The sequence below is a fragment of the Gouania willdenowi genome, chromosome 9 (genome assembly GCF_900634775.1).
Source record: "Gouania willdenowi chromosome 9, fGouWil2.1, whole genome shotgun sequence".
Taxonomy (NCBI): Eukaryota; Metazoa; Chordata; class Actinopteri; order Blenniiformes; family Gobiesocidae; genus Gouania; species Gouania willdenowi.
This window is the reverse complement of record NC_041052.1, coordinates 8,799,918-8,814,142: the sequence shown is the minus strand read 5'-3', so window position 1 is coordinate 8,814,142 and position 14,225 is coordinate 8,799,918. Positions and strand designations below refer to the sequence as shown.

The following is a 14,225-nucleotide window of genomic DNA, read 5'->3' as shown; positions in this document are numbered from 1 at the left end:
CTCGTGCGTTTATACGACACTGCAGAGATGCTATCAATAAAAAAAATATCAATACAATTTTTAAACTCTTTTTATTACACATCTTTGGTACTCAATTAACAAAGTTTTCCACATTTCCTTTATTTATTTCATTCAAGATTTATTTTTAGTTAAATTGCATTGTTTTGAATAGTTTATCAAGGGATTGTTTTGACAATGAAAAATAAAAGGAAAACGGTATAGTTTTTTTTTTAATATTTCCCCCCCCCCCAAAAAAAGGAATATTTTTCATCATTTTTCAGTCATCATTTTTCTACATTCCCATTTTGTAAAATAAATCGTGAGAGAATTGTATCGTGAACCCAGTATTGTGAATCGAATCGTATTGGGAGTTGAGTGAATCGTTACATCCCTATTTGGTACAGTAATTATGTGCATTAAACAAGAACAAAGAAACAACAGGATCGGGGGGAAAACAATCTAACATTTATAAACCCTGCAAGACCTAACCAACATCATTTCAATAATATTAAGAAATTGTATTAATTATCTCATCAAATCAGCACTAAAAGTTTACTTTTATTTTAACATGAATGGTTTTTTGGATCCGTTTGGGTGTCAGGAAATCAAAGTCAAAAGTAAAAGTTTTTCAAAATAAAATGATCACAACACTCCTTAAAATAAAATAGATTTAATTTTATAATCTTGTACGGCCCTTGTAATGAGATGTGTCCAGAATCAACTTTCTCACAAGTGATACGTTACGAATAATGCAGACTTGAGTTATCGAAGACTTCAATAATGGAAACCGAATTGAATCTAAAAATTGGTCTGATTAACCACCCCTACTACGTATCATGGATATATACTAACAATAAACAACAACGCATATCTCTTAGGCCATATCTTGATTGCTTTTTAATTGTTGTCTATTATAATTGGAAAAACAAAAAAAAAAAAACACAGTTGGATGCCTGTTGACTGTTCCGTATATATAACTATACAATTGTTGTTGTTCTTCACAGTTTCACCAGAGCAGATCAAGAATCTTCACAAAAGATTTCAGCAGTTGAGTGAAAATGAAGAAACAATAAGGTAATGCATGGATTTAATTACTGATACTTTTCCATTAGTTTGATCTAGTTGTGACTGGCACTGCTGCTTTATCTCTTTTATGATAATACGTCTCTCTTGTCGCATTGCAGCAAAGAACACTTGCACAGCATCCCAGCCCTTGCCAACAACCCAATCAAAAAGCAAATTATTGATGCATTCTTCGATAAGAGGTGGGTATGACGCAGTAAAAACCAAGTCCTATCTGTCTGTCTTCACACGACTGAAATGTAGCACTTCCAAATGATATTAGGCAGAATGTTTAAAATGAAAAGATCTATAATACACGTCTTCTTTTTAAGAGCTCAAGGCAATCTGATCATATTTAAAAATGAATGATTATGAATTATTCATTGGCAGGAATTCAGAAATTCATTTCAACTCAACTTTTTTTTTAATACAGCGCCAATTGCAACATCTCCGAGCACTTGTTATTTGCTCTTTTTATTCTTGTTTCATTCATCGCTGTTACCACCAGTTATCCAGGAGTTCATAGTTCTTTGGAGCATCCAATTTGGCTCACAGGAGAAAGTAAAAACATGAATCATTGTGTAAATTAAACTCAACAATATTTTCAGGTGCTCACAGTTTTCCCAGTGCTTGTATTGCGTGATTATAGTTGTTTTTAATGTTTAACTGTTGAAAAAAACTCAAAATTCTTAGAAAAACCTTCAATTTTCCTCAAATTATGACATAATATTTTCCATAATTACTTAGAAATTGGTCACAAAATCTTGGAAATGTAAAGTGAAGATCCTGTTGGGACTGATATGTGTCACTTATTGCTTGGATATTGTCAGTTTCTTACATATTTTGTGTTTTACGTATACGTAGAAGTGTAAACTAAAGCCCAATAATGTTGAAATGACTCTGAATGAATCTGTGACCCACTTGAGATCAAACTGCTCCGTATTTGGCCCCTGAACTAAAATGACTTTCACACCCCTGGTGTAAAAGGGTGAAATTGCCAATTGAAATTTTGTTTTGCTCTCCACTGTAAACACTCTCGTAGTGACGTTGCCGGTAATGTTTTGCGCATTGCATTGTGGGATATGAATGAAGTCCCATAGACTAATGTATAGTAGAGTTTTCACTTTATTTCCTAAGTTTGCCCCTAAAAACTCTGCCAAAGTGACTTCCCACTGCATTTCTGGTGTTTTCACAGACTGAAAGTTTTTGGCTAAACAATGGAGGATGTTTATTATGGGGATTACACAAAAAGATCTTAATCCTGCTAAAATTCAATGCCTGATGGAGCGAGATGATATAACCGGGAACTAACTAGAACAAAAATAGTGGCGAGCAAATCACCGTCCTCCTTGTCTGGTGAAGAAACCCAAAAAATCACGTTAAGAAAAAATGAAAAACACTTCTATGATTGATTGTCATCAATCGATTTATTTATTAATCTACGAGGCCTACACAATGTTTTTTATCTGATAAAGAATTACCGTCTCCATCCGCTTTGACTATTAAAGCACAAATGTGAGCTGCTAATGATTAGCAAGTAGACAGAAAGGTTCACTTAACAGATCAGCAGTAAATCTGTGTGTCAGCTGTTAAATAATGATTAATTACTCATACTCAGCTAATAGAACCAACCATTGTTATCACAGGCTTCTCTTTCCTCCTTCATAAAACGGTCGTTCTGTCACCATTTAAATCCTTTTAGAGCCTGTGAGGAGACATTTAACGATCACGTTTAAAACCAATAATTTGACATTCCTTAAGAGGCAACCATGTGACCTGAGACGCTCTGATATACTCTGCACTGCAAGCAGATCACGTGAGTGCATGTGAACAGCTTTCATAAGAGCACGAAGAATCAATGAGAGGTGAAACTGTTAATCTCCTTTATGGTAGAACTTAAGAAAAGTCGACCAATTCTTTAAGATGTTGTATAAGCATAATTCCAGACAACTCAGAACTCTGCATTTCCCAGGTGAAAAATAGGGATGTCGGATATCGGCCCGATATCAGCCAGAAAACAAATATCTGACTGCATCTAAAATCTCCAAAATATATTGTATTATATTTATTCAATTGTAGAATACTGTAGATATTATGTTGAAGGTTAAAATTCATATAACCAATTGGTTAATAATAAATGGGTCAGATTTTCCTCATACCTACTGTTGCTGACTATTGTTCTCTGTTTGAGTGACATCACTTGATCAAGCCTTTTCTAACATTCCACACTACAAAACAAGTAATAAAAGTATGTATGATTCGTGCTGGTATCATATCGGATAAATATCGGTATCGGCCAATACTCAAGGCTGCAATATTGGTATCATATCGGAAGTGAAGAAGTTGTATCGGGACATCCCTTGTGAAAAGTCCAATCTCAGATTTCGAAGTTTTCCAGACATTCCAGATCTCAAAAACAATGAAGACCAAGACAGTATTTACAATAAAGACAATAATGTTTGTGTGATGAAAATTATGATGATTGTGAATAGCAATTGTATTAATTGGCCCAACAAAGCAAGGGAACATTATGGAAGGCAAGGCAAATGTGTTTTTATTGTAAATATTGTTATTATAAGTCAATTCAATGTGCTTTACATGATTTAAAAAGTGTAACAGAAAACATTAAACAGTTTAAAAATCAACAATAAAAACATGAAATCATCAATAAAATTATTGAAAATCTTAAATAAAATAAAAATAAATATTAAATAATCAAATGAAAAGAGGCATTTTATATGTATTTTAAAAACATAAAAACTGCTAATTTAAAAAATCAAAAGGACTTAACATTAACACACCCTATATTACTGTTTTCCAGAATAGCTGTAAGTAATCTGTAAACATAGCGATTATTGTATATTATTTCCTAATGTTTTATTGGCATTTCTTTTGGCTTTTAATCAGTGTTTTACCACTGACGTGTGCTTCTGCACAGGTGACACCATTGTTGTCTGATGTCAGACAAGAAGTCAGGGTAATTCATTTACCCCGACTTTAACCAGAAGATGTCCAACATCAGGTGGCATTCCATGTCACTTTTTCAAGTAGGAGGTTGGAAAATGTTGAGTTCTGAGTTTCCTGGGAAGCAAAATAAAACCATGGGAACAAATGTCTTAATTCATTGATTTAGTGGACTCTTTAGTGAATATATTAGTAGAAAATGGATCTTTGAGCATTGTGATTGTTGAACAGGAACCAGCATCAGGATGAGGTGGGAAGCTTCCAGGAGATCGGCTTTGAGCAGTTTCTGATGGTTTTGTCCCACTTCCGTCCTCCGACTCTCAAAATGTCAGAAGAGGACAAAGCGAGGATCAGGAAAGAAAAGCTTCGCTGTAAGTCCCTTCAAACCAGACATGAGCAACTGGCGGCCCAAATTTTGTGTGACCCGTAAACAAATCCCCCAAGTATTATAATTCAAGAAGTTGGAAGGGATATGAGGCCTAACATAATATACAAAATACCTCACAAAATGTCAAGAAAAGTATGCAGACTAAGAACAAAATCTCATAAAATGACTCATGAAAGAGAGAAAATGACAACAACGACACACAAAACCGCTACTTAAACAACACATATACAACGAATACATAAAATGACTCAAAGACACACAATGCCAAGAAACGTGCACAGAATGCCAGAAAAACACTCAAAATGAAAACCAAAAATTCTCCAAAATGACTCCAAAAACACACAACAAAAAAAAACAAAAGCGCACAAATTGATTCCAGAACTGTAAAAATCGACAACAAAAATTCAGAAAATCACTGAATAATACACAAAATGACAACAAGAACACACAAAATATAAACAGAGACCAAAACTTTTCTTTGTGCTAATATTAGTCGTTATTCTAAAAGCTGACACACATGTTGATATTGTGGCCCTCGTATCAGAATATCACATTATTGTGGCCCCTGCTGTGATAAACGTTGCCCATCCTTGCTTTAAATCATTTTTAAGGACAAACTGTCCAGAGCTGCTGTTCTGGGCGTGATCAAAGCCCTGCATCATCATTCTATTATGGAAAGTATCTCATTTCAATCACCACCAACCACCTTCACAGTATGAATGGGTTCAGAATTCCTGGGTGCTTGACTTTTTGAGGACACTAGCGTGTATTATTGGCCTGACTGGGACGCCGGCCAGAACTGCCACTTTACAACGTCCACTGACAGCAAAGGAATGGAACCCTCTGTGACTGATACAGTATTATTTATCCATCACCTCTGAGTCGGTTGTTTTTTATGGCTTCAGTTGCAAAATAATCGGTCCTGGCTCTAAAGCTGATAAGTTTTTGTTTTTAGTGTGTGTAGCATTTCCATTACCTTCCTTAAGGCTTTTTAAAGCCTAATGTAGGCAAACGTTAATCACTTTGGGAGTGATCATGTGCTAACGTTGCTCTTCCAGAAATGCTTGTACTTTTCTTGTGGGAGCAACACACACATGGTGGACTTTCACTTTTTTGCTACTAATTCTGTGTTTTTTAGTGGTAATGAAACAATGGGATGGATGGGAAAGATTAAAGATTAAAGGTTAAATAACGTGAACAGAAACTGAAAGCATTTAGCACTCCATAATGTAAATACTAGTCCTACACCATGCCACCACAGGACATGCTGTGTTGACTCCCAGGATGCTAAAATAGACTTGGAAAAGGCATTCAGAGGATCTATTGATAGTGCACATGTATCCCCATGGGGCAGTTTTTAGCTGCCCTTGCAATAAAAGCTAATTAACCCCCAAAGAAATGTATCTAATATGATAAAAATCATGTAGATTCACCGATCGGCAACTTTTATCACAACGGGGCCCATACAAATTTGATGGTCTGATCAGAGGGCCACATTATTAAAATTCATGTCAGCATTTAGAATAAAGACCAATCTGAGCTTTTAAACAATTGTAAATAAAAAATTGTTTTATTTTTTTTTTCTAATGACTTTAAAAAATAATAATAATAGTTTAGTCTTGTTCTTGTTTTGTGTGTTTTTGTAGTCATTATTTTTTCTTATTGTGTATTTTTGTATCATTATGTAATTTTTTGTTCTCATTTTGTGTATTATTCTGTAATATTATCTCTTTTTGTTGTTATTTTGTGTGTTTGTCAAGTAATTTTTTTGTACTTGTGTATCTTTTTGGAGTCATTGTGTACATTTATGTTGTCAGTTTGTGGGTTTTTTTATGTAATATTGTGTTTTTGTTTTTTGTCATTTTGCGTGTTTTTGTTGTTATTTTGTATTTTTTGGAGTCATTATGTACATTTATGTTGTCAGTTTGTGGGTTTTTTTATGTAATATTGTGTTTTTGTTTTTTGTCATTTTGCGTGTTTTTGTTGTTATTTTGTATTTTTTGGAGTCATTATGTACATTTATGTTGTCATTTTATTGTGTGTTTTTGGAGTGCTTTGTGCAAAAAAGGCCACATATTGCCCATGTCTGTCCTATATGAAGTATTTGGCATTTCATTTGAAAAGGTGAGATAATTCTTCACTGATCACTACAATATTATCTTTACGAGTCTATTTGTTTATGAGGAAGGGGGTGTGGTCAGTATGATGATTAACGGTATTCTGTCATGCCCTATGAGAACTCTTTATCAGAGGAACTCACAGTGTATTTAGTCTAGGAGTTACTCAGTGGTGAAATCATGCATTCCTGAGCACATTTGGATTTATTCAAATTTAAACAAATTTACTGACACAACACCAGGGCTTTGCCCCCTTTGTTCTCAGTGAGGTGACATTCAGACAGGTCCAGTTTTAAAGCAGCGTTGAAGCCTTTCGAGGCATTTATTTGAGTTTTCTAGAAAAAAAATCATTTTATATCAAGATTCTTCTGCTGCCAGTGCCCACAAAGTATTGATCGGGGTATAGAAAAAGCTTATCGGCACGTACAGTCATGGATCACAAGCAGGACGTGAAGCGGTGTTCTTCTTAAAAGCCACTGTTCTAGAATAATAGATCAATCGGTTGCTAAGAAGTTTCTTAAAAACAGCTCTGATGTCATTACTTAAAAAAAACTAAAAGTAATTGCAGATTAACATCATGTTACCACTAAGGAGATCCCATCCCTAATTGTTTTTTTTCTGGTGTTTAAGTTGATTTAACATTCAGCTTTGTGGGAAAAAAGACTGAACTTCTTATCATTGCGTCATCATAAACATGCCTATAATCACCACTTCCTGTGGACCCCATTAGTGAAATTCTGTGACGTGAGGACAGAGTCAATCTGACCGCCTTGTGTTTTTTTTTTTTTTCATTTTCTGTCTTTTTAGTCTTGTTCAACATGCACGACACAGACAATGATGGCACCATTACTTTGGCGGAGTACAGGAAGGTAAGGTGAACCCACCAGTTGTGCATTAAGTTGCACCACTGATGTCTCCAAAGACGTTTCGCTAACACTTTACTGGACGTTTTATACATAAGGCTGACATTAAGTTGTCATTATTATGACACGACACCTGTCATTAGCATAAATAAGGTGTCATGAAGGCTGTCATTAAGTGTCACTTGTTACCTAATAGTAATCCAGGGGTCTGCAACCTCTACTCTCAAAGGAGCCATTTTGCTTAATCTCACCTGGATTAAAGTCCCTCCGGAGCCGAAAAAGATACCTTCTCAATGAAGACAATACAGTGTGTAAAATTCTATACAGTTTAAATAATATTGAATAATTTTACGAGTTAATGGATTTGATGGGCTACAAAAAATAACTTGAATTTGATAACACATGATCACGTTTGTCAACATATGCTAATTGCAAATTTCTTGCAACATATCAAGCATGCATAATTAGTCGGCACGTTGACAGTTAAATAAATCTTTCCCCACACAAATAAAATCTCCAGAATAGTGTTTTAGTTAGTTTAGTTATGTTACCAGGGATTTAAAACGTAAAGTTAGCCACAGGTGCAGGGGAAGTTGATGGTCTGTAGATGTTGCAGGAGGTGAAGTAGGGAGGTGGCTGAGTCATTGCACAACGTGATTTATTTTAAATTGTTATGTCTTGATTTTATTTGTCAGTAATCATTAAAAAAAATAACTCTTTATTTCAATAGTTTTTTTTTTTTTTTTAAGCTATGGGGAGCCATTGCAAAAGAGTCAAAAAGCCACATGAGCCGCAGGTTGCAGACCCCTGCCCTAACTCAACCTTAACCTTAACCCAACCTAACCCCACTAGATCTCTCTATCTAACCCAAAAAATGCCAACATAGCTCCAAAGGTGTCATAATTTAGCAAACGACACTTAATGACAGCCTTCATGACACCTTATTCGTGCTAATGACAGATAATAACACATTACACAATCTTCAGCTTTAGACCTAGATTTTCTAACGTGTACGGAAGTGGATTAGGGCCAATTTTGATAGAGAAAATAATTTTCGGCGAATCAAGAATAATTATGAAATGATGAGAATAACGTTGAAATTTTGAAAATTCAACTCAACTCAAAATGCAATATTGTGATAAAAGTCGAAGGTTTGCTATCAAAGTCAAATCTACGGAAGCCGACTAAGGCCAATTCACCATATATAACAACAGTCTGCATCAAAACTGGCCCTAATCTGTTTCCGTACAGCTCTTCAGTAGACACAGACAGGACAGAATGCTCCATTTCTTCCAAGTTTTTGGTAATATCTCTTCAAATATCTCAAAGAAATTACAACACCGTGTTTATGAGTTAAAAAAAAAAAGAATCACTTTTTTATTAAACCCAACTTTGAAGTATAGTATAACACATTCATCGATAGACGGCTACGATCTAATGTATGTTGTCATATAGTGAATTGGCCCTCGTCAGCTTCCGTAGATTTGAATTCATCACAATATTGTATTTTTCACCTCATTTTCAGATTTTTGACTTCATTCTCAACATTTCAACTTTATTCTTGATTTGCTCAAAATTATTTTCGCCATCTAAATTGACTCTAACCTGCTTCCGTAAAGGTTGTGTATCGCTTCAAGGTTTTTGCTTCAACCTCAGTGTTTTGTAAATTAAGCTCAAACAGGTTTTGTCTATATTTACGACTGGCTTGGCACAAGCTGCTTGTTAAAGTAAGACGTGCTTTTTTAGTTGCCCTGGTCTTTGAATTAGCAGCAAATATATCCTCTATTCATTCTTTTCCACGTTTTATTTGTTTTTTACTTAATTCACTATTTCAGTGTTGATTTATTGAGTTGTTTATTAGTTATGAAATATTGTTATGGTAGTTTTCTAACCCTAGAAACTGTCCTGCATGTTAGGGGTGGATTCCAATTATTAAAATACTCTATAAAGAATTTACTTGAGCATTAAGATGTTGACATTTACGTGATAACGACAGTAGTGATAATGTAATTTTTCTTAACTGGTCGGGACTAGGTTTGGGGGTCAAGTATATATTTAATCATGTAATTGATAATTAATTATAATTATGATGTAATTGTATTCTTAATTGTATTTAAAAAAAACGAATTGACTTTGTAAATGTAAATGGCATTGGAACTCTATAAAAACTGAGTGACAAGGCATAAAACCCTAAAAACATAACAATTTTTCTCTGAAATAAAGCTATCATAAGACTAGTGCAAATATGATAAGCACACATGAACTGGAGCAGTAATCCAGAAATGCATGAAAAATTTTAAAATCTCACAAATTTCAGAGGTAATGCAATGGTAAGGCATTAAAATTGAAAAAAATTAGAATTTTTTTTCTGAGATAAAGTTATCATAAGACTTTAAAAACAAGTACAAATACAATGAGCACACTTAAACTATGGTGAAAATGCAGTAAGGCATGAAAAATGAGATAAACTTGAAAATCTCCCAATTTTCGGAGGTAAGGCATAAAAATGGAAAAAATTTAGATTTTTTTTGAGATGAAGGTATCATAAGACTCTTAAAACTAGTTCAAATATGATGAGCACACTTAAACTATGGTGAAAGTGCCGTAAGGCATGAGAAATTTGAAAATATCATGAATTTTGAAGGCATAAAAATGTTAAAAAGTGGGATATTTTTTTAAGGCTATGACAAGACCCCTAAAACTAGTTCAAATATGAGGAGAACACTTAAACTGGGGGGAAATGCAGTAATGCATGAAAAATGAGAAAAATTTGAAAATCTCCTGATTTTCTAATTTGGCTGATTTTTTTTATCATTTTTTGTGCCTTACTGCTTTCTTTGCCTTGTTTAATGAAATGCATTATATTTGCAGTAGTTTTTAGGGTCTAATGATGGTCCTAACTCAATTTTTTTTTTTTTGAAATTTTTGAAAAAATATGCCTTACTTTTAATTTTGGCTGATTTTTGTTTTTTTTGTCATTTTTTGTGCCTTACTGCTTTCTTAGCCCTGATTAAGCATGTGCATTATATTTGCAGTAGTTTTTAGGGTCTAATGATGGTCCTAACTCAATTTTTTTTTTTTTGAAATTTTTGAAAAAATATGCCTTGCTATAGCCTTACTTTTAATTTTGGCTGATTTTTGTTTTTTGTCATTTTTTGTGCCTTACTGCTTTCTTAGCCCTGTTTAAGTACATGCATTATATTTGCAGTAGTTTTTAGGGTCTAATGATGGTCCTAACTCAATTTTTTTTTTTTTGAAATTTTTGAAAAAAATGCCCTACTATAGCCTTACCTCTGATTTTGGCTGATTTTTGTTTTTTGTCATTTTTTGTGCCTTACTGCTTTCTTAGCCCTGTTTAAGTACTTGCATTATATTTGCAGTAGTTTTTAGGGTCTAATGATGGTCCTAACTCAATTTTTTTTTTTTTGAAATTTTTGAAAAAATATGCCTTGCTATAGCCTTACTTTTAATTTTGGCTGATTTTTGTTTTTGTCATTTTTTGTGCCTTACTGCTTTCTTATCCCTGATTAAGCATGTGCATTATATTTGCAGTAGTTTTTAGGGTCTAATGATGGTCCTAACTCAATTTTTTTTTTTTTGAAATTTTTGAAAAAGTATGCCTTGCTATAGCCTTACTTTTATTTTGGCTGATTTTTGTTTTTTGTCATTTTTGTGCCTTACTGCTTTCTTAGCCCTGATTAAGCATGTGCATTATATTTGCAGTAGTTTTTAGGGTCTAATGATGGTCCTAACTCATTTTTTTTTTTTTGAAATTTTTGAAAAAATATGCCTTGCTATAGCCTTACTTTTAATTTTGGCTGATTTTTGTTTTTTGTCATTTTTTGAGTCTTTACTGCTTTCTTAGCCCTGTTTAAGTACATTCATTATATTTGCAGTAGTTTTTAGGGTCTAATGATGGTCCTAACTCAATTTTTTTTTTTTTTGAAATTTTTGAAAAAATATGCCTTGCTATAGCCTTTCTTTTTTTTTTGGTTGATTTTTGTTTTTTGTCATTTTTTGTGCCTTACTGCTTTCTTAGCCCTGATTAAGCATGTGCATTATATTTGCAGTAGTTTTTAGGGTCTAATGATGGTCCTAACTCATATTTTTTTTTTTTGAAAATTTTTGAAAAAATATGCCTTGCTATAGCCTTACTTTTAATTTTGGCTGATTTTTGTTTTTGTCATTTTTTGTGCCTTACTGCTTTCTTAGCCCTGATTAAGCATGTGCATTATATTTGCAGTAGTTTTTAGGGTCTAATGATGGTCCTAACTCAATTTTTTTTTTTTGGAAATTTTTGAAAAATATGCCTTGCTATAGCCTTACTTTTAATTTTGGCTGATTTTTGTTTTTTGTCATTTTTTGTGCCTTACTGCTTTCTTATCCCTGATTAAGCATGTGCATTATATTTGCAGTAGTTTTTAGGGTCTAATGATGGTCCTAACTCAATTTTTTTTTTTTTTAATTTTTGAAAAAATATGCCTTGCTATAGCCTTACTTTTAATTTTGGCTGATTTTTGTTTTTTGTCATTTTTTGTGCCTTACTGCTTTCTTAGCCCTGTTTAAGCATGTGCATTATATTTGCCGTAGTTTTTAGGGTCTAATGATGGTCCTAACTCAATTTTTTTTTTTTTTAATTTTTGAAAAAAATGCCTTGCTATAGCCTTACTTTTATTTTTGGCTGATTTTTGTTTTTTGTCATTTTTTGTGCCTTACTGCTTTCTTAGCTCTGATTAAGCATGTGCATTATATTTGCAGTAGTTTTTAGGGTCTAATGATGGTCCTAACTCAATTTTTTTTTTTTTGAAATTTTTGAAAAAATATGCCTTGCTATAGCCTTACTTTTAATTTTGGCTGATTTTTGTTTTTTGTCATTTTTTGTGCCTTACTGCTTTCTTAGCCCTGTTTAAGCATGTGCATTATATTTGCCGTAGTTTTTAGGGTCTAATGATGGTCCTAACTCAATTTTTTTTTTTTTTTATTTTTTAAAAAAATGCCTTGCTATAGTCTTACTTTTAATTTTGGCTGATTTTTGTTTTTTGTCATTTTTTGTGCCTTACTGCTTTCTTAGCCCTGTTTAAGGACATTCATTATATTTGCAGTAGTTTTTAGGGTCTAATGATGGTCCTAACTCAATTTTTTTTTTTTTTAATTTTTGAAAAAAATGCCTTGCTATAGTCTTACTTTTAATTTTGGCTGATTTTTGTTTTTTGTCATTTTTTGTGCCTTACTGCTTTCTTAGCCCTGTTTAAGTACATTCATTATATTTGCAGTAGTTTTTAGGGTCTAATGATGGTCCTAACTCAATTTTTTTTTTTTTTGAAATTTTTGAAAAAATATGCCTTGCTATAGCCTTACTTTTAATTTTGGCCGATTTTTGTTTTTTGTCATTTTTTGTGCCTTACTGCTTTCTTATCCCTGATTAAGCATGTGCATTATATTTGCAGTAGTTTTTAGGGTCTAATGATGGTCCTAACTCAATTTTTTTTTTTTTGAAATTTTTGAAAAAATATGCCTTGCTATAGCCTTACTTTTAATTTTGGCTGATTTTTGTTTTTTGTCATTTTTTGTGCCTTACTGCTTTCTTAGCCCTGTTAAGCATGTGCATTATATTTGCCGTAGTTTTTAGGGTCTAATGATGGTCCTAACTCAATTTTTTTTTTTTGGAAATTTTTGAAAAATATGCCTTGCTATAGCCTTACTTTTAATTTTGGCTGATTTTTTTTTTTGTCATTTTTTGTGCCTTACTGCTTTCTTATCCCTGATTAAGCATGTGCATTATATTTGCAGTAGTTTTTAGGGTCTAATGATGGTCCTAACTCAATTTTTTTTTTTTGAAATTTTTGAAAAAATATGCCTTGCTATAGCCTTACTTTTAATTTTGGCTGATTTTTGTTTTTTGTCATTTTTTGTGCCTTACTGCTTTCTTAGCCCTGTTTAAGCATGTGCATTATATTTGCCGTAGTTTTTAGGGTCTAATGATGGTCCTAACTCAATTTTTTTTTTTTTTAATTTTTGAAAAAAATGCCTTGCTATAGTCTTACTTTTAATTTTGGCTGATTTTTGTTTTTTGTCATTTTTTGTGCCTTACTGCTTTCTTAGCCCTGTTTAAGGACATTCATTATATTTGCAGTAGTTTTTAGGGTCTAATGATGGTCCTAACTCAATTTTTTTTTTTTTTAATTTTTGAAAAAAATGCCTTGCTATATTCTTACTTTTAATTTTGGGTGATTTTGTTTTTTGTCATTTTTTGTGCCTTACTGCTTTCTTAGCCCTGTTTAAGTACATTCATTATATTTGCAGTAGTTTTTAGGGTCTAATGATGGTCCTAACTCAATTTTTTTTTTTTTTGAAATTTTTGAAAAAATATGCCTTGCTATAGCCTTACTTTTAATTTTGGCCGATTTTTGTTTTTTGTCATTTTTTGTGCCTTACTGCTTTCTTATCCCTGATTAAGCATGTGCATTATATTTGCAGTAGTTTTTAGGGTCTAATGATGGTCCTAACTCAATTTTTTTTTTTTTTAATTTTTGAAAAAATATGCCTTGCTATAGCCTTACTTTTAATTTTGGCTGATTTTTGTTTTTTGTCATTTTTTGTGCCTTACTGCTTTCTTAGCCCTGTTTAAGCATGTGCATTATATTTGCCGTAGTTTTTAGGGTCTAATGATGGTCCTAACTCAATTTTTTTTTTTTTAAATTTTTGAAAAAAATGCCCTACTATAGCCTTACCTCTGATTTTGGCTGATTTTTGTTTTTTGTCATTTTTTGTGCCTTACTGCTTTCTTAGCCCTGTTTAAGTACTTGCATTATATTTGCAGTAGTTTTTAGG

The 14,225-nt window shown here is 32.8% G+C and overlaps 1 protein-coding gene across 1 annotated transcript in view; it reads left to right on the top strand.

Annotated features, from left to right (window-relative positions):
* The window catches only part of tesca (tescalcin a), a 30,073-nt gene that overhangs the window by 1,326 nt on the left and 14,522 nt on the right, over window positions 1-14,225 (top strand). Inside the window, exons 2-5 of the mRNA XM_028458503.1 lie at window positions 1,005-1,074; window positions 1,185-1,265; window positions 4,258-4,397; window positions 7,339-7,400. Coding sequence (XP_028314304.1) covers window positions 1,005-1,074; window positions 1,185-1,265; window positions 4,258-4,397; window positions 7,339-7,400 — 353 coding nt within the window. The remainder of the gene's footprint in view (window positions 1-1,004; window positions 1,075-1,184; window positions 1,266-4,257; window positions 4,398-7,338; window positions 7,401-14,225) is intronic.